Source organism: Carassius carassius, chromosome 17, assembly GCF_963082965.1.
Source record: "Carassius carassius chromosome 17, fCarCar2.1, whole genome shotgun sequence".
In the NCBI taxonomy this organism is placed as follows: domain Eukaryota; kingdom Metazoa; phylum Chordata; class Actinopteri; order Cypriniformes; family Cyprinidae; genus Carassius; species Carassius carassius.
The window spans coordinates 21083530-21104603 of NC_081771.1; the positions used below are offsets into that span (position 1 = coordinate 21083530).

General features: G+C 35.8%; 2 protein-coding genes across 2 annotated transcripts; one reads left to right on the forward strand and one right to left on the reverse strand.

Moving 5' to 3' along the window:
* Positions 1-394: 394 nt before the first annotated feature.
* LOC132091053 (uncharacterized) lies at positions 395-7175 on the reverse strand. The gene is made up of 8 exons (XM_059497821.1): positions 7047-7175; positions 6084-6208; positions 4767-5150; positions 4452-4668; positions 4064-4290; positions 3810-3957; positions 1157-1266; positions 395-768 (listed from the first exon to the last, which is right to left on the reverse strand). Exons 1-8 carry the CDS (start codon positions 7150-7152, stop codon positions 460-462), a joined length of 1626 nt encoding a protein of 541 aa, XP_059353804.1. The 5' UTR covers positions 7153-7175; the 3' UTR covers positions 395-459.
* A 232-nt stretch (positions 7176-7407) lies between these two features.
* On the forward strand, positions 7408-12219 carry LOC132161314 (uncharacterized). The gene is made up of 3 exons (XM_059571284.1): positions 7408-8016; positions 8127-8213; positions 9533-12219. Exons 1-3 carry the CDS (start codon positions 7408-7410, stop codon positions 11675-11677), a joined length of 2841 nt encoding a protein of 946 aa, XP_059427267.1. The 3' UTR covers positions 11678-12219.
* Positions 12220-21074: the final 8855 nt, after the last annotated feature.

The following is a 21074-nucleotide window of genomic DNA, read 5'->3' on the forward strand; positions in this document are numbered from 1 at the left end:
TGAATAAACAAACTTACGTTTTGCTGACCATTTATTAAATAACCTCCTCTTAAACAAATGGAGCATATAAGCAGGATGAACCGATTTCAAGGCTATTCAACTGACACACACACACACACACACACACACACACACACACACACACACACACACACACACACACACACACACACACACACACACGCACACACACACACAAAATAACAAGCATATCAACAGCAAATGTTCTGCACAAAGAGATATGCATCAGTCTATAAGCTGCATTCACTATAACCTCAAACAGCAATTACTCAATGAATGTATTGCATTTATGGCAAATTCAATAAACAGTACTGAAAAGTGTGAGAAACTAAAAAAATATCACAATTCAAGTGCAAAAGAAATAGGGGAAAAACAACAACAAACCAAAAAAACCTGCAGCCCTCACTGACTTAGCCATACAACATCTTAGGAAAGAAATTACTCAACAAACATTTTCCATTCATGAATGGCCTTCTTGTACGAGGAGGTTGCATCCTGCTCATGGATGACATCTCCAAGTACTTGTGTTTGTAACACAGACAAGAGTGTGGCAATACACTTGGGATACGTCAGGTGAAATGCGTAGTAATAGGCCAGGAGGTAGAGAGGTCCCTCGTGGAGCAAATCTTTCTCAAATGTTACAACTGGAGTTGTACCTACAACCACAATGCAGTTCTGCTCACCAATCAGCAAGACAGGACTAGAAAGCACACGCCGGTGGATGTAGGTATCAGGATCCTCAGAGGGCTAGAAAACCAAATAAATAAATACAGAATTTAGACTACAAACACAGCAAAAAAGCAAAGTAAGTAATGTTTGTGTTTCATATGTTGTTGGGTGGACATGGTTAATGAGGAAAAGGAAACATCTGTTTCAAGTTTGAGGCTCTTCCTGGGTAAAAATGCATCCAATATAAAACATATGAATAAAGCTCAATTACACGTAACAACATTTACACCCTTCTAAATGACTGGTTATTATGGGTATTTTTTCTACCAAAGGTGGGGTAGAGTTTTTTTTTTTTTTTTTTTTTTTTCATGGCCAATTTTTGAGTAGCCCAATTAGGACATTTTCTTATTGAGAGTGTAGGCATCTTAGGCACCTGCTAAGTTATCACTACTGAAGTTAAACTTACCGTGAGGACGTGGAAAAGAGCCTCACTGATTGGGACCAGTTTCTTGGGTGCTGCAGAGCCAGATGGGAAGAGCAGTGGCAGGGCAGTAAAAACTGCAATGGCATGTTCAACTAAAAAAACAAGAAAAAAAAACAAACAAGAGGAAATCGATATTGATATGCACTTAAGAATTAGGTTAACACTTTATTATACAGGAATAAAGTACATCAAAATCATTTACAAACTATTAGTTTATAGTTAATTTGTAGTTAATATACATATATTAATATACAAATAGTGAGTAGACTGTCACAGAAATTAGTTATTATTGTTTAATTAGCTCATAGTAAAGGGATTGTTAATTAAAGGCAGGGAAGGTAATACATGTATAAACAACTTTCTTCCAAATTTGTTTAAACTTTCTATATATATCAATGCATAATTAAAATGTAAGTACTCTGATAAAAAGAGTATAAAAATCGAGTGACTCTAGACCGTTTAATCTGTATTAAACACAGCTCATTATTTCCATTTCGGGACGAAACATAGGATTGGCTTAGACGACTGTCACTCTCTCGCAACCATGGCAACCACCCTTTTGCCACACATGACCTGCCCACTTGCGCGCGCACGTTTGATTTGAGGAATTCAACAGGCACGGATCCTAGGAATACCAAGACAATGGCAGAGAAACAGCAAGCAAAATTCACAGTACCAGCCTATGCAGTTAGTGAAGGCAAACCAGGCAAAAAAAGGAAGACAGTAACAGTACAAGAAAAGGCAATGAACAAAAAGTCTTTGGATAAACAAAGAAATAAAACGCGAGTTAATATCGGCGTGGCTTTCCAGCGATGGCGAGAACTGAGGGAACTCAAGGGGCTGAAAAGTGACTCCTTGATGGCTTTATTTCTGCTGGACAGGTAAATCTTTCTTTTTGTATTTTGATCATACATATTTTTTTCATGAAGCATGTGTCATTAGCACACGTAGCTGCGTAATATAGCTAACATAACATTACTTAGCGAGCCGTAGTAGAGACGATAAATAATCTATAGGAGCCCAGAAGGGAGGGGGTGGAGTGAATGGAAATAATGATCTGTCTTTAAAACAGTCGTGAGAGGTCTACAGACACTCAATTTTTATACTTTCTTTTTCAGAGTACTTACATTTTAATTATGTATTGATATATAAAGTTTAAACAAATTTGGAAAAAAAGTTTTTTATACATTTTTTTACCTACCCTGCCTTTAACTAGGAGTAAATAGATTAATTAAGTTCAACTCACATTTATTTGTATAGCACTTTTCACAATACATAGTTTTAAAGCAGATTTACAGAGAATGCATGTCAACATTACAATTTAGAGTGATCGGTTATCAAATGGCTGTCCAATTTTAGTAATTTCAGAAATGTACATATACAAATCATAGTTAGCTAATAATGTATTAATTTAAGCAATGTATTAATTTAAGGTAAAAACAATGAGCTCATGGAAGTAAAGAACACATGTTAACTACGATTAGGATACATAGCAAAATTCATGGAAAGGCCATGGAAAATGGAAAAATGTCATTAAGTGCTTTAAACCAACCTTTATTAGACATTAACTGCATTCATATTAAGTGTTCCTTAAAATAGGCGTAATGTTGTTTATACTGTACAAACTGTATATTCTCTCCCCCTACACTAACTCTACCCATAAACCCACCCATCACAGAAAATGGGTATTTAAGTTTTTAAAGGAGCACTTAATACTTATGCAATTAATTTATAAAAGGTTGGTGTAAAGCGCTTAATTAATGACATTTTCCAATTTTCTGTGACCTAATCTAAAGTGAGATCTCCTTACGGTTAAAGGGTTAGTTTACCCAAAAATGAAAATGATTTCATTTATTTCTCACACTCATGTCGTAAGACCTTTTTTCATCTTTGGAACACGAATTAAGATATTTATTATTAAATCCAATAGCTCAGTGAGGCCTCTATAGCCAGCAATAACACTGAACCTTTCAAGATCCATAAAGGTACTAAAGACATATTTAAAACAGTTCATGTGAGTTGAGTGGTTTACTTTCCAACAATATCTAGTGATGGAGGATTTCAAAACTCTGCTTTGGAGACTTACGATTCGTATCAATGATTCAGGGTGATTCAGGTCTTTATTACCTTTATGGATCTTGAGAGCTTATAAAAAGTACAAAAAGTTTAACCCCTGTAGTCACATGAACTGTTTCTGAATCTTGATAGGTGCAGTGTCATTGCAGCTGGCAATAGAGGCCTTTCTGAGCCATCATATTTCATCAAACATATCTTAATTTGTGTTTTGAAGATGAAGGTCTTATGGGTGTACAACAACATGAGTTGGGGAGTAATAAATTAAACTATTTTCGTTTTTGGGTGAACTAGCCCTTTAAGTTGTAAACAAAGCATAATAAATATTAACTAAGTTATTACTTATGAGCTAATTAAACAACAATAACTGTGTTAATTCCACTGAAGAACTCACTAATTGCAAATAGCCTATTAATGTATTACCAATGTAGAGACTACAATATAATAACTATGAATTAAATATAAACCAATAAGTACTATAAGGGTAAGTAATTTATTACTGTATACTTATTATAAATTGTTACTGAAATCAGGTAGGTCAATCGATGAAATACATCTTTACCTCCATTTAATGTCCTTGGAGGCTTCATGACTTTCTTCATGATGCCATAAAACTGAACTTTGGAGTAGAAGTTCTCCCACCTGCCTTTCACCTCAGAAGTGTATTGGCTATTGTTTGGCTCAATGACTCTCCGCAGTTCATCCAATACCTGAGTGAAATATTGAAAGTTATAAAAATCTGTATGTCTGCAGTTAGGCAGATGAAATGGGACATTTGTCACTCAGTCTAAAGTATGTTGCAGTGTGTATACCCACATGGTCCAGTTCTTTGAAGCACGGGTATGCCTGTAAAATTTTTGTGGGTCGGTCTTGCTCCTTCAAAGCATTTGAGTCAATGAAATTTCTTCTGGACTGGAACTCCAGGTCTAATAGATGAGTTACAGCAGCTTTGTTTGGCTTCTTTGCTTTGTACATTTCTTGTAGAGTCCTGTAATGTCGTGCCTGTGTTTTCTGGCTGTCAAGGCTGTTGTCTGGACCGTCGGCTATAATTCAGGCATTCAATATAATTAGAACAAGAATGTATGCCATGCCACATAAAAATTAATAAAGCAGAATTAGGCTTACATATATTACCAAATACTATGTTATTACTTACTGCAAATACTATACTTGTGAATTTTCTTGTAAATGTTAATGTACATACATGCTTCATCAATGCTGTCATTTTCTTGCTGTGGGGTGCTTGATCTTGAAGGTGGTGATAGATGAACTGTTGATGCACTGGAATCAGCATCATAGTCACTTGCCACTGCAGCAGACGGTACTTCATTCAGACGTGCTCTCTTGGAGGGAGGGTGTTTGGCCTTCACAGGACTTCGGATATTTGAAAGTCGCTTCAAGAGCTTTTTGGCAACAGTGTCCTGTAAAAAAGAAAAAAGCATCAATGAATAGTTTTGAAACAATGTTAGCAGGAAAACATGTTTTGACTATAAATATTCAAGCAAATGAAGTCTCTCACCCACTCATGACTCGATCCAGTTGACTTATCTTTTATCATAGGGTAGTACTGTACTAACCGCTTTGCCATGGCAATAACTTCATGTTTAGTGGGATATTTGTAGTCATCTGAAGAGGCTCTTGCAATAGATATCATATTTGTCATGGTATTTCGGATGAGTCGGCAGAAGAGCTCCTTTGATAAGGTGACTTCACCCTCTTTTCCAAGACGTTGCTGCTCGAAGTATGCACGTCTCACATGTTGTAGTTCACTATCAGTGAAGAGAACGTATTCTGGGCTGGGTAACTTCAAAAACTTTGAAGTGCTGGGGTCATCTCTTTTTGGACTTCCATTATGTTCATCATCAGCTGATGAACCTTGGGGTTCAACAGGAATGGTGTGCCCCTAAAATACAAAATGTATACATTAATCAATTCAGAAAAGAAATTTATAATTTTATTCCAGAGGGTCTCACTTGAATGTATAAGTGTTAATCTTTAACCACACAAACTTACATATAAATCCTCTGTGCTGAAAATGTAATTACCGATAACAGGTAAAAAATATCCAAAAAACAAATATTTTAACCTTAACTGTCACCATCCCACTGGTGGGACACTTGGCACTCTTCTTATATATTGCCTTTTTTCATATCACATATTTTATTAATCAACACCACAATTAGGTTCGACCTATGAAAACCATTTGAAATCGATGTGGTGTTACCATGGAAATGGTACATTCATTTCTTTTAGTGAGCTCCTACCCTAGCGGGTGATGTCATGTTACAAATTACAATATTTAGTTTAGCTACTTTATAGTCAAATCTTGAAAAAACAAATAATGTTGCAAAAGTCTGAGTCTCACGGTTCAATATTTGCCAACTGTTTTGATATTTGGACAGACCTTTATAAATTTGTAATAGTAATTTAAAAATAATAGTACAGTTTATTAATAGTAAAATTGGAAATTGTTTCTATTTAAAAAATTTAACAATGTCGGTGACACCCAGCGGCTTTTTTTTTTTTTTTTTTTTTTTACATCAACTTGAAAACGCAACTTGGATAGACATATTGCTTTAATTTGATAGCAATTTTAGTGTTAAATATATTTGATAAAATATACATTTTATATAAAATAAATGCTAAGTACAGTACACTTGATTTACAGTAAATTTAAACTTTCATAAGTTTTTCATACTTTTCATCAGCAATATTAAGCAGACCAAATTTAGGTCTGTTTTTCAAAGCATTCTTGTATTATAAACATTTAAGTTTGGATTGGAATCATGTTTATTCTCAAAAATGGGGTGACAGTTAAGGGTTTAAGTAAAATTACCTGTTCTTCCTTATGAACAATATGCCAAATGGCTCTGCGTCGCAGGAAGTGCTCAGGACCAGGAAAGAGATCTCGGATATCATCCCGTGAGAGAGTTGGTAAAATGTCTTCCCCAATGTTAGCAGCTTAGAACACATGTAAATACGTTAGTTAGCATAGGTCAGGTGCATTATACTTTGTATGCATAACTTTTTCAGATATTGTGAAAATGCATTCACTTGATTATAGATATTTAATAAGAGAAATAGAGACATTTCTGTTTTATAACATGGTCCTAACATGGCAGAAATATAAATCTATGAAATGGCTTATTAATTAAGTTAAATAAACAGGCAATAATGATAAAATATTCAACACTTGACAAAAAGGTTATTTTTGTCAGCATCAGTAAATGCATTAGGTATCATGAAAAAGCAATAAACAGTTTTAGAGCATTTAAAAGTATTGGTAAATGGTTGTAAAAATGTTCATTGTATGTTCATTATGAAATAACCAATGTTGTGGTATGCACATTTAAAAAAATATATATAATAGTCCATGTAACACGAGGATCAATAAGTGCTGCAAAACAAATGTTGTAAAACAGTTGACTATTGTCACTGAATACTAATTTATTATAAAGTGTTAACGATAAAACAACAGAAGTGATAGTTTAATTGAATTTGCCTCAGGGTGACGTCACAAAAAAATTGAGGTCATATTTGGATATAGGCCGCTTTTAATAAATTAAGTATAACTTAATTTGTACTAACTAGTACAACTAAAGAGATGGAAAGCAACAAGGGACAGGCTGAAATTTCAGACAAAAAGACTGAGAAAAAGACTGAATGATCAGTTAATTTCATTCAGTTACAGGAGCGCTGGTTCCGGTAGGAATCATTTAAGATTACAATTCAACTTCAAATACACAGAATGACCAATAGAATTAACTGACTTTCCAAAAAAAAAATATAAATTACTAACCTTTTAGAGTACAAATCGCAACTTCATCGAGTCCGTCCATCGTGAGAAACTGGCGGGAGGAAGTGCCTTCGTTTCCTTGCTGCACTTTGGCGCGATGATTGCGCATGCGTATTACAAAACGTTAATACGTCACAGGATCGACGCTCTGTTGCAAATGCACTCTCGCGCGTTTTTCTTATTTCCTGTGTTGTACGTTTTTAATTTGGCACGTTAAGAACGTTATAGTAGTTATTCCGGCTTTAATGTAGTTAATTGGTTACTGTTGAAAGATAGATTTGACATTAGTTTTAAACTCAAGGTCTCTTCTGTTTAATTTGAGGTACGTTAGCTACGAAAGCTTGCTTTGATTTTACCGGAGAAAATGATTTGGCGCTGCATCATTTGTTATGTGTTTGTGGCTCTTACTCTCAAATCTTTATTGAGCCACATCAATTTTGCACATAGTCGTAGTCCAGATTTCCGTCTGGTTTGTGGAATAGATGGGTGCACTAAAGAGTACCGAGTCTACAACTCTTTTTGGTATCACATCAGACGAACACACTCACAATATCTAGACGGCGTGAGTAGCAGCAGATCACATCGGAGAGAGAGATCAGCACAACACGAGGCATCCGGTGAACCTAGAATAACGGACAGCAACAACTTGTGGACATATAGTGGACGAACGCTGGTGGCTCAGGAAACTCGGAACTCAAGTGACAGTCCGGATAATGAAAAGCCACTGGAAAATAGTGTGGATTTGCAAACCTCTCTTCTTGTTCCTGTGGAACATTTTGGTGATTTTGATGCTTTTGTCACTGGTGAAACAGTTTTCTCTGGCTTAAGGAGTAACACCGTTTTGCGGTCTCATCCGAACCTGGAAACACAGGATGTACTACTAAATGAAACTTCAGATTCGAATCCCACTCTACCTATTCCAAACAGGCCTTCAGATGACTCAAGTTCCTCATGCCTCCACCAAGAAACCCCGGTAAATTAATAACTTGGTTCATGTTGATTATGTCATAGCATAGTATACTATTTAACCTAATTATAATACATTCAAGTATATTATATTTTGCCGATTTTCTTCATGTTTAGAATGACGAATTATCAAGCGATGATGTGCTATCCAGACATGCCACTGCTATTGTGATGACTGCTAGAGAGAAACATCATCTCTCACAGGTTAGTATCAGTAAAAGAAAAATGCGTTGTAGTGCTTAACACAAAAGGTCTCATTCGTTAACATTAGCTAATGTATTAACTATCACGAACTAACAATTAACAATACAGTTTTTAGTTACAGTATTTATTCATCTTTGTTAATGCTCGTTAATAAGAATACAGCTATTCATTGTTTGTTCATGTTAGTTCATAGTGCATTAACTAATGTTTAAAAACTACAGAATTTTTTTATGTATTAGTAAATGTTAAAATAAACATTAAGTTTAATAAATGCTGTATAATTGTTCTTAATTTATGTTATCTGTAGTAGTTGAAACACATTCATTATTAACTTGAAACACTATTGACTTTTCTTTGAAAGAAAACCTCCTAATTTACTGCTTATTAATAATTAATATGTTTGTTGTTAACATTAGGTATTGGGTAGGATGAAGAATATAGAATAAGGTTATGCAGAATTAAGCATTAATATGTGGTTAATAATAATAATAAATTAATTAATAGTAATAATGATAATGAAATAAAGTGTTACCTCTAATGTTAACTAATAAAACCTTATTGTTAAGTGTTTTTTGTTGTAATCTGAAATCTAAAAGAACAGCATTTATTTAAAATAGAAATAATTTATAACAATGTACACTACCATTTAAAGTTTGGAGTCATTTATTTATTTTCTTTTTTAACAATTGATACTTTTATTAAGCAAGGTGGTGTTAAATTGATAAAAAAAAAGCAACAGTAAAGACATTGTTGGAATATATTTATATTTTGAATAATTTCTGTTATTTTACTATTTTTATTCATCAATGAATCCTGAAAATATTATTAAAGGTTTACATTATCACAAGATATTAAGCATTACAACTGTTTCCAACATTGATAATAACTGAGTATAAAATCAGCATATTTTCATGATTTCTGAAGATCATGTGACACTGAAGACTGGAGTAATGATGCTGAAAATACAGTTGCACATCACAGAAATAAATTACACTTTAACAGAGATTCACATAGAAAACAGATGTTTTAAATTGTAATATTTCACAATATAAATTTTTTTCTGTATTTTTGATCAAATAAATGCTGGCTTTGAGCATACGAGATGTCTATCAAAACCATATATTTTTTTAATATTTCCAAATTTTACCTCACAACCTCAAAAGTACACCTCTAAAATTAGTATTTGCTCCTATAAAACTTAGCAAAAACTTTGTTCCTAAGTCACATTAATGATCTATCAATGTTCTCATTCAGTGATGTTTGTAACGCTGTAACATGTATTTCCCTCCTAATTAATGTTTTGTTTTTATTTTTTTCAGAGTGGTGTGAATGATGTTGTGGCTGAGGTTCAGGAGTATCAAGCTCAGTTACTGAACAGCTTGAGGAGTCAGCTAGAAACAGTATTCAGCAGACATGCAGGAAGTGAACTTCAGCGAGAAGCTTTGGGACTCTTTGACTCCTTTAAAGATCCATTTGCTGCAGTTTCAACATCATATAGACAGGACAGTGTCATAAAAGAAAAATTCAATTTTGTGGAAGCAGAAGAGGTTTCAGTCGGATTAGCAGTATGTCGTCAGAAAAGAAAAAAACAAAGAGACCTCACAATAAAAAACAAATGTTTCCATTATATACCCCTGATAAAGAGTTTAGAACAATTAATGTCTCATCCAAGAATCTTTGCCATGATAAATGGTGGATCTCAGAAATGCAGCAGTGGATATTTTTATGACATCATAGATGGCGAAATAATGCTTTCACACCCTTTATTTTCTTCTAGACCCTCTGCTTTACAGATAATCCTTTATTCGGATGAAATCGAAATTTGCAATCCACTTGGGTCTCATGCTTCAAAGAATAAGTTGCTCATGTTTTACTACACTTTGGGAAACATTAATCCAAAGTACAGGTCAAAATTAGCTTCAATCCGCCTTCTTGCTATTGCAAAGCAAAGTGAACTCTCAGAATGTGGAGTTGATGCCATATTGGCAAGATTGCATGAGGACTTGGTAAAGCTATATAATGGCGTGAAGATTCATCTTCCATGTGGTGAACGTGAGATATATGGAGCAGTGGTGTCTGTATGTGGAGATACTTTAGCTCAACATGAGTTATGTGGATTTAAAGAGGGTGTGGGCTTTGCATACAGTAAATGCCGACATTGTGAATGTTCTTTTGAAGACATGCAAATGTTTTTTAATGATGAAAACTTTGAGCAAAGAACACTGGAAAGACATATTCGACAGTGTAGTGACATTGAGAAAGCCAGTACTGAATATCTCAGAAACAGCCTTAAAACTACATATGGAATAAACCGAAGGAGCAAAGTAATGGATTTTCCTGCCTTTAATTTAATCCATCAAACTCCTCAAGATATAATGCATGTAATTCTTGAGGGCATTGCTCCCTTGGAAATTAAGTGTATCCTGAAACAATTGGTTCTTTTGGGACAACTGGACCTTGATGCTTTCAATGCTGATATAATTGGATTCCCATACTCTCCACAAGATACTAGAGATAGGCCTAGCCCTATTGCGTACAGTACGTTAGCTTCCAATGACAACAAACTGAAGCAGTCATCAGGTCAAATGCTTGTTTTGCTCAAAATAGTGCCCTTTCTATTGGATGTGATTAAAGGTACTGCATATTTTTCCTTCATTCTTGAGCTTCTGGAGATTGTTCAAATTTTGTTTTCACCTGTTATTAGCCTTGAGACTACTGATAAGTTGAAAGTACTTATTGAACAGCATCTTAAACATTTTAAGGACCTTTTCTCAGAGAACAACATTACACCTAAACAGCATTACTTGATTCATGCTCCATCCCAGATTAAACTGTTGGGACCAATGCTCCGTCACATGTGCATGAGGTTCGAATCCAAACATTGTTTTTTTAAAAAATGGGTTTCAAAAGTAAATTTTAAAAATGTCTGTAAGTCCTTAATTAAGCACAACCAAATGTTTGAATGCTGTCAGAATGTAAACCATTCCAACCACCCGATTTTTTTCAGTGAATGTGTATTGGGACCAGTATCAGAAGTAAAAAACATGCCGTATTTAAAAGGAAAAGTAAGGGACTACTTTGGAGTTGATCAGATAAAACATGCAGTGTCTGTTAAGTGGATTACTTTAAATGGAAACAAATACATTAGTGAAAAAACATTAGTAGTGTGTATGGCAAATGGTAGTAGTCTACCGGAATTTGGACTTGTGAGGAACATATTTGTCATTAATTCATCTTTGTATTGTTTTGAATGTCAGATGTACAGTACAGTCTGTTTTGACAGAGACTACATGTCTTATAAAATTGAGGTTCCCAACCTGGCAGAGGCAACTGAACTAGTAAATGCAGACAACCTTATAGACTTCACACCGTATTACATTTTAAGTCACAGGGACATTACATACGTCCCTGTGAAATATTACCTCAGAGATGTGATTGAATTACATAAAGCCTCAAGTGTGTGAGAATTTATGGGTGTGTTCTAAATTGAATACGTTTTGAATTATTTTGGATGTCTAACAATTTCAAATAAAATAATTCTTTAATTTACCATTGGGATATTTTGGAATAATCTGCGTTCAATACAAGTTGAGTTCATCGACATTGTTTTGACAGCCCCAGGGTTAAATAAATCTGTGTTACTTTGTAAATGTGATTGTTCTGCATACAATGAAATATAGTAAATCAGATTTAAACCACTTTTTGACCAAGTGTTTTTGTTCACACAAGCAATTTGTCTTAATTGAATTTTCAAATACATGAACAGATAGAAAATATATATATATATTTGAACTTTCTTAATTTTCTTGAAAATAGAATTTTTAGGAGTGGTATTATTCTTAAAATTAGCACAACAATCTAATTGAAAATCCACCAAAACTCGCACTTTATAGCTGTCACTTGTTTCTGGTAAAATCTACCTCAAAATGAGTTAAAATTTACTTATCAAGACAGAATAAGACCAATTTTCTTAAATTAAGATTAATGAACTAGTATGCATTGTATTTTATAAGAATCTTGGTCTTTTATGGCAAAAAACAAGATGTATTTTCTAGAAATAAGATTGTTTTACTTTCTTAGATTTCTGTTTTTGCAGTGTAGATTAAAATTGAAGACAGAAGCAGCTGGTCACTGGTAATGCTGTCACTTAATATTCAAATCCAGTAGATCCACTTCAGATTTATTTCTCAACAGTTCATGTTCACGTGGCTGTTTTCGTTTATATTCGCCAAGCTATTATGTATTTTGAAATAATCTTGTCCATGATGTGTTCGTTCGTACGACGAAAGGCAGAATCCTGCAGCTCGAGAGATATATGTTATTCTGCCAGTCGCGCTTTCAAATAGTCTTTCACACTTAAACTGGTCACAAACACCTGCATTTAGCTTTTGTTGTGTTATAATGGGTGTATTGTTTGCATTTGTGGTAATATTTCATTTTAAAAAGCTCTTAAACAAGAATAAAGTCGTTTGTTTTGAGCACATGAAACTGTACGCGCTGATCGGAGGCAGTGATTTCAGATGGGCAGCCGCAAATATTTCATTTTCACACAAACAGTTCAAAAACATCTGAATTTATCTCTTGGCGTGTTCTAATTGGTGAATTGTGTGATATCGCTTTAATATTTTATTTTTAAAAGCTATACAACAAGAATAAACTCGTTTTTTTCTGGGCTCGTCATTCCACACGCCCATGCTCAGAGCGGTGATTCATCTCTCGTATTTCTCACGTATCACTGACCACACATCAATTATTAATGAGCCCTGACCCTGTAATAATCATATAAATTGGTTTAACTTGTCAGTGTGAATTAAATCTAAGTATTTATTTGTATTTTTAACCGATTTAAAAGTGAAACTAAAAGAGAGTCTCCTCCCATTTTTAATCCGGGAATTGCACCTGTAGGAACGCTATTTCTCTCAAACAATGGAAGTCTAAGCACATATACTCAAACAGAGGGACAGAGTGAGATGAGATGTCTGAAAGTTTTTTAATTTTCTGTTATCCATACAGTGTTGTAAAGTCATGAAACTATGCATATTTCCTTAGAATGACTTCTTTGACGTGTTTGGAAGCTGCAATTTAAAAATGCTATACAATTAATGATTCCCTTTTTACGGTCATTTCAAAAAATCACCACGGCAAAACCATTCAAGCTATCCAAAACCCATTCACAATTTAAGTTCCTCAATGTTTTTTCAACATGTAGACAAAGTTTGGTGTGTCAAGTGCACTTCTCCTCTTAGCACTATGAATTAATTCACAGCAGAATTTTCCCAAAAATCCATATTCAATTCAAAATAGCCAACTTCCTGTTGGTCGTAGCTGATGACTGTAAATTAGAAAGTTGTCCGTCTTGATAAGACCAATATATGTACTGAGTTTGGTGTCTGTAGCTAAAACTAACCCCCCCCCCCCACTTTTGACAAAAGGTGGCGCTATAGAGTGCCTCCTTCACACCCTTTTAAAAGCTTTTGCCATTGTCTAGCTGTCACTAATACTGATATGTGTTTCGAGTTTCGTGAAATTCTAAGTATGTTATATGCCTCAAAATCACCTGAAAAGTATTCCAGTTTGACATGTTGCCATGGCAACAATATTTTTAGATATCGATATCCGCCCAGCAGATTTATATAGGCTTTGTTTTAACATTATTCTGATGAAGTTTGAAGCAAATTGAGTAAAAATAAGATGCTGAATTCAAAGCATTTTGAAAATGACACACTTCCTGCTGCCAGTTGGTGGCGCTATAACTTTGACTCCTAATAGTCACATATATGCGATCGACATCATACAACGAATAATCTGATGAAGTTTGATTAAAATCAGGAAATGTATGTGGATGCTATTAGACATGTCCTGTTTCTCATTTCTCGCCATAATTTCAACACCTCGCCACGAGCAAACCGTTTGAGCTATCAAAAATCCCCTGGCAATTTTTCATCCCCAATGTCTTGAGATCATGTTGACCGAGTTTGGTGGCAATAGGCTAAAAAACCTATGACAAGTATTTCAAATTCCAGAGCATGAGCTTTTTACATAACTTTAAATAGCTGACTTCCTGTTGGGCGGAGCCTATGACATGCAATACGAAAGTTGTTTGTTACGATGAGATCTATATGTGTACTGAGTTTCATATGAATATGTGCAAGTATGTGTGAGCTATAAATCAACATTTCTGACTGTGATCCAGGGGGCGCCGTAGAGCCCCTGTGCCACGCCCGGGTGCCAGCCTCTGCAGGCTCCTAAAGGCCACAGATTCCAAAGTGTGTGCAAATTTTCAAGAGTTTTTGAGTATGTTAAGGACCCCAAAAGCCCCCACAACGTTGACGAAAAATATGAATACTAAACCCTAAATAGCCAACTTCCTGTTGGGCGGAGCCTATGACATGCAGTACGAAAGTTGTTTGGTTTGATGAGCTCTACATGTGTACCGAGTTTCATGTGTCTACCTGCAAGTATGTATGATATATGGCCCTCAGTATTCCAGGGGGCGCTGTAGAGCCCGTGTCCCACGCCCGTGTATCAGTCTCTGCCCGGCCCTAATGGCCGCAGGTTCCAATGTGTGTGCCAATTTTCAAGACTTTTTAAGCATGTTAAGGGCCCCAAAAGCCCCCGGGACGTTGGAAAATAATAATAATAATAATAATAATAATAATAATAATAATAAAAAATAATCCTAAGGAAAACAATAGGGCTCTCGCCCTCCAGGTTTGAGCCCTAATAATAATAATAATAAAAAATAATCCTAAGGAAAACAATAGGCCTCTCGCCCTTTGGGCTTGAGCCCTAATAATAATAATAATAATAATAATAATAATAATAATAATAACAAATAATCCTAAGGAAAACAATAGGGCTTTTGCCCTTTGGGCTTGAGCCCTAATAATAATAATAATAATAATAATAACAAATAATCCTAAGGAAAACAATAGGGCTCTCGCCCTCCAGGCTTGAGCCCTAATAATAATAATAATAATAACAAATAATCCTAAGTAAAACAATAGGGCTCTCACCCTCCAGGCTTGAGCCCTAATAATCCTAAGGAAAACAATAGGGCTCTCGCCCTCCAGGCTTGAGCCCTAATTAAAGCTGCAAGCAGCGATGAAAGGGCCCTCGCACTTGGGCTCACCACCACACGGTGCCCATAGGAGGAACAGTGAACGTTGGGAACAGTGAACGATGCTTATAAAATAGTAAATATTTGTGCCACATTTCCTTTAGTTGTGTTCAGGCCAGTACTCTTATAAAACATGTGATGTTTGGGTAAGATGGGGAATTGTATACATGAGTTACAACAACTTCCTTTTTTAAAGTATTAATAGAATCGTTTTGCACATACTAAGTGTTTAAAAAATGTTTGAAAATATTTCTAGCATGATTAGCACACAATGGCATATTTTACTGTGTTGCAAATAGTGCATAAAAGTGTTAAAAATGACACTTCCTGTTGCCAGCAGGTGGCGCTATGACTATAACCGAATATGGGCATGTTGACTTATTTATGACAGGACCCTTGTCAAATGTGTGAAGTTTGGGGCAGATCGGACATTGCTTGCCTGAGTTACAGCATCTTCCTTTTTCATTGCATTGGTAGCATATTTTAGCACTTAGCTAAGTGTTGCTAGCATGTTTTAGTATGCTTCTAGAAGGTTGCCAGCCTATTTAACACTTGTTGATGCTTTTTAATATGTTCCTAGGAGTCCATAAAAGTGTTAACCTTGTCACTTCACAGCAGGTGACGCTATGACTATAACTGAATTTGGCCATGGGTGTTTGTTCAGGACAGAACACCTATCACTCGTGTGAAGTTTGGGGAAGATCGGACATTGCTTGCCTTAGTTACAGCAACTTCCTTTTTCACTGCCTTAGTCGAATGCTTTAACACTTAGCTAAATGTTGCTAGCATGTATTAGCATGCTTATAAAATTTTGCCAGCCTATTTAACCCTTGTTGATGCATTTTATTATTTTGCAAGGAGTCCATAACATTGTTAAACATGCCACTTCCTGTTGCCAGCAGGTGGCTCTATGAATATAATCAAATATGGGCATGTTGATGTTTTCAGGACAGGACTCTTGTCAAACGTTTGAAGTTCGAGGCAGATCGGACATTGCTTGCATTAGTTACAGCAAATTCCTTTTTCACTGCATCACTAGCATGCTTTAGCATTTAGCTAAGTGTTGCTAGCAGGTATTGGTATGTTTCTAGCATGTTGCCAGCCTTTTTAACACTTGTTGACACTTTTTAATATGTTCCTAGGAGTCCATAACAATGTTAACCATGTAACTTCCTGTTACCAGCAGGTGGCGCTATGACTATTATTGAATTTGGTCATGGGTGTTTGTTCAAGACAGAACACCCATCAAACGTGTGAAGTTTGGGGACAGATTGGACATTGCTTGCCTGATTTACAGCAACTTCCTGATTCACTATAATAATATGATGCTTTAGCACTTAGCTAATTGTTGCTAGCATGTATCAGTAGGTTACCAGCATGTTGCCAGCTTATTTAACACTTTTTGGCACTTTTTAATATGTTCCTAGGAGTCCATAACTGTGTTAACCATGTCAATTCCTGTTACCAGCAGGTGGCGCTATGACTATAACTGCATTTGGTCATGGTTGTTTGTTCAGGACAGAACACCCATAACACGTGTGAAGCTTGGGATAGATCGGACATTGCTTGCCTGAGTTACAGCAACTTCCTTTTTCACTACATTAGTAGCATGCTTTATGACTTAGCTAAGTGTTGATAGCATGCATTAGTATGTATTTACTATGTTGCTAGCTTATTTAACACTTGTTTACACTTTTTAATATGTTCCTAGGAGTCTGTAACAGTGTTAACGATGTCACTTCCTGTTACCAGCAGGTGGCGCTATGACTATAAATCAATTTGGTCATGGGTGTTTGTTCAGGACAGAACACCTATCACACGTGTGAAGTTTGGGGAAGATCGGACATTGCTTGCCTGAGTTACAGCAACTTCCTTTTTCACTGCCTTAGTAGAATGCTTTAACACTTAGTTAAGTGTTGCTAGCATGTTTTATTATGTTTCTAGCATGTTGCCAGCCTATTTAACACTTTTTGACACTTTTTAATTTGTTCCTAGGAATCCATAACAGTGTTAACCTTGTCACTTCCTGTTACCAGCAGGTGGCGCTATGACTATAACTGAATTTGGTCATGGGTGTTTGGTCAGAACAGAACACCTATCAAACGTGTGAAGTTTAGGGAAAATCGGACATTGCTTGTCTGAGATACAGAAACTTCCTGTTTCACGGCAAACATCAAGTTTTGTCAGGCCGCCAGGGACACACCCCTTGATGAAAACTCAAATCCTTGGCAATTTAACATCACAAAGGTCGTATGATGACCCTCACCAAATTTTAAGATAATCCGATTAAAACTGTAGGAGGAGTTCGTCAAAGTACGAGGCATGGAAATGGCAAAAACTGCACAAAAATCATACAGGAAATTCAAAATAACTTACTTCCTGTTGGGTTTTGGATTTTGTACCAAGAGACATTTTTGTAGGTAATGGTGTGTTACATGTCTGTACCGATTTTCATGAATGTACTTGAAACACAGCTCGAGGCGCACTCCATTGAAATTTAACAGGTGGCGCTATCGAGCCATTTTGCCACACCCACTTCTGAAACCTATATCAGATGTACATTTTCGCCAGTCCTGATGCGTGTGCAAAGTTTCGTATATATATTTCGTATATATCTGGATATTGACATGTAGAAGTCCTCAGACCAGGACTCTTAACAAACATGTGAAGTCTGGGACAGATTGGACATCACATGATTAAGTTAGTGTAAAACAAGTAATTTCCTGTTGCCAGCAGGTGACACTATATTTATAATTGAATATTGACCTTTAGTTAAGCTCAGGCCAGGACTATTATAACACTTACTAAGTGTTGCTAGCATATTTGAGAAATATTTAGCATGTGTAGCACACAAAGGCATATTTTACTGTGTTGCTAATAGAGCATAGCAAGTGTAAAACACATTACTTCCTGTTGCCAGTAGGTGGCGCTATATGTATAACAAAATATGAATATGTAGATGTCTTCAGGTCAGGACTCTAAACAAACTTGTGAAGTTTGAGGCAGATCGGACATTGCTTGCCTGAGTTACAGCAACTTCATTCACTGCATTATTAGCATGCTTTAACACTGAGCTAAGTGTTAATCGCATGTTTTATAATGCTTCTAGAATTTTGTCTAGCCTATTTAACACTTGTTGATGCTTTTTATTATTTTGCAAGGAGTCCATAACAGTGTTAAACATGCCACGTTCTGTTGCCAGCAGGTGACGCTATGACTATAATCAAATACGGGCATGTTGATGTGTTCAGGACAGGACTCTTATCAAACTTGTTTAATTTGGGGCAGATTTGAAACTGCATGCCCGAATTACAGTAACATCCTGTTTCACTGCATTAATAGCATGCTTTAACACTTAGCTAAGTGCTGCTAGCATGTTTTAATATGTTTCTAGCATGTTGCAAGTGTATTAAGCACTTGCTGACACTTTTTAATATGTTGCCAGGAGTCCATAACAGTGTTAAACATGCCACTTCCTGTTTCCAGTAGGTGTCGTTATGACTACAACCGAATATGGGCATGTTGATGTGTTCAGGAAAGGACTCTTGTCAAACGTTTGAAGTTAGGGGCAGATCGGACATTGCTTGCCTCAGTTACAACAACTTCCTTTTTTACTGCATTAGTAGCATGCTTTAGCACTTAGCTAAGTGCTGCTAGCATGTATTTGCATGCTTATAAAATTTTGCCAACCTATTTTACCCTTGTTGATGCCTTCTATTATTTTGCAAGGATTCCATAACAGTGTTAAACATGCCACTTCCTGTTGCCAGTAGGTGGCACTATGAATATAATCAAATACGGGCATGTTGATGTGCTAAGGACAGGACTCTTGTCAAACTGAATTTGGTCATGAGTGTTTGTTCAGGACAGAACACCTATCACATGTGTGAAGTTTGGGGACAGATTGGACATTGCTTGCCTGAGTTACAGCAACTTCCTGTTTCACTGCATTAATATGATGCTTTAGCACTTAGCCAAGTGTTGCTAGCATGTATTAGTATGTTTCTAGCATGTTGCCAGTGATTTTAGCATGTGCTGACACTTTTTATTATGTTGCCAGGAGTCCATAACAGTGTTTCACGTGACACTTCCTGTTGCCAGCAGGTGGCGCTATGACTATAACCAAAACCGGGCATGTTGATGTGTTCAGGACAGAACTCTTGTCAAACTTGTGAAGTTTGGGGCAGATTGGACATTGCTAGCCTAAGTTACAGCAAGTTTCTTTAAATTTTCGCCAGTCCTGATGCGTGTGCAAAGTTTTGTGAGTTTTGGAGCATGTTTAGGCCGTCAAAAATGTGCTTCATTACGGAGAAGAAGAAGAAGAAGAAGAAGAAGAAGAAGAAGAAGAAGAAGAAGAAGAAGAATAAACGGAGCAATTCCAATAGGGTCCTCGCACTACAGTGCTCGGGCCCTAATAATAATAAACGGAGCAGTTCCAATAGGGTCCTCGCACTGCAGTGCTCGGGCCCTAATAATAATAATAATAAATGGAGAAATTCCAAGAGGGTCCTCGCACCATCGGTGCTCGGGCCCTAAATATAGCTGCAAGTAGCGATGAACGAGTGGCTTTAGTAAAAAAGGCGAACGGCGAGAAAATGCATTTAAAGTCGTAAATATAAGTGGAATATGTCAAAGTCATTTATATGTGCCAGTCTTCCTTTTGCAAGCAGTTGGCGCTGTCATTATAATGGAATATTTTCCTTCAGATGTGTTCAGGCCAAGACTCTTATCGTACATTTGACGTTTGGGGAAGATCGAACATTTTATGCCTGAGTTACAACAACTTCTCTTCCTATGGCGAGACATCAAATTTTGTCAAGGCGCCATGGACACGACCTTTAACAAAAACTCAAGATAGACTGACCACAAAAAAAGACATTAATGTCAAAAAATTTCTAGGAGTAGTTTGTCGCAGCGTAAAATATGACACTTCCTGTTGCCAATATACCTTGCACTATATATCTTTGTTGTTCTGTCCTTTTATCTGTTAAGGGTGATTTACAATGACAGGGCTGCTCACTGCATTTGTTTACTGTGTCTTACAAGCGGTTTTTAAAAGTAAAAATTACTTCCATTTCAGTCTCTTTCATTATAAGTGTTTATATAAATGTTAATTAACGCTTAGTTAAAATATTTTAATACATAATTAATAATAATTGTATTAATTACAGTTTTATTTTAAGATTAGTTTATGTATTGTGAAATAAACAATAATATTTTTAATGATAGGAATAACTAACATAAAAAAGATTAATAAATGATCTGAAAAATAGATTGTTCATTGTTATTTCATGTTAGTTAATGCATTAACTAATGTGAACCAAAGAGAGCTTATTATAAATTGTTGCAAAACACTTTTCATGATCTATAACCATTTTTAAAAATACTTTTATCGATCTATAAACATTTCTGAAATGATTTTATAAAACGATATTACCAGTAAAATTCTCTAATGCTCTATACACGTTTCTAAAACAATTATTTAAAAGTAATCCTATAGCTCCATCTGGTGGTGGCCATGATTGGTATTACACACTGCACGTTTGGTGTCACTATCTGAACCGGTCCGAATGAAGCATTCCTAAATGGAGCGCGAGGACAGGACAGACTGTGCATATGCCTATGCAAGGTCAGGTTCACACGCATCTGTAATGCATATATTTTTTCAGAGCCCATGTTAATGGATCAGAGCATTCACACTGCACACGTTAAAAGATGTGAACAGAAAAAGTTAGAAGTAG

Coding starts and splice junctions, on each gene's coding strand:
- LOC132161314 (XM_059571284.1), top strand. CDS start 7,408: ATGATTTGGCGCTGCATCATTTGTTATGTGTTTGTGGCTCTTACTCTC. Junction 8,017..8,126: donor GCCTCCACCAAGAAACCCCG/GTAAATTAATAA, acceptor CTTCATGTTTAG/AATGACGAATTATCAAGCGA. Junction 8,214..9,532: donor AGAAACATCATCTCTCACAG/GTTAGTATCAGT, acceptor TATTTTTTTCAG/AGTGGTGTGAATGATGTTGT.
- LOC132091053 (XM_059497821.1), bottom strand. CDS start 7,152: ATGCGCAATCATCGCGCCAAAGTGCAGCAAGGAAACGAAGGCACTTCC. Junction 6,209..7,046: donor TGCGATTTGTACTCTAAAAG/GTTAGTAATTTA, acceptor ATGTGTTCTAAG/CTGCTAACATTGGGGAAGAC. Junction 4,669..4,766: donor CTGGATCGAGTCATGAGTGG/GTGAGAGACTTC, acceptor TCTTTTTTACAG/GACACTGTTGCCAAAAAGCT.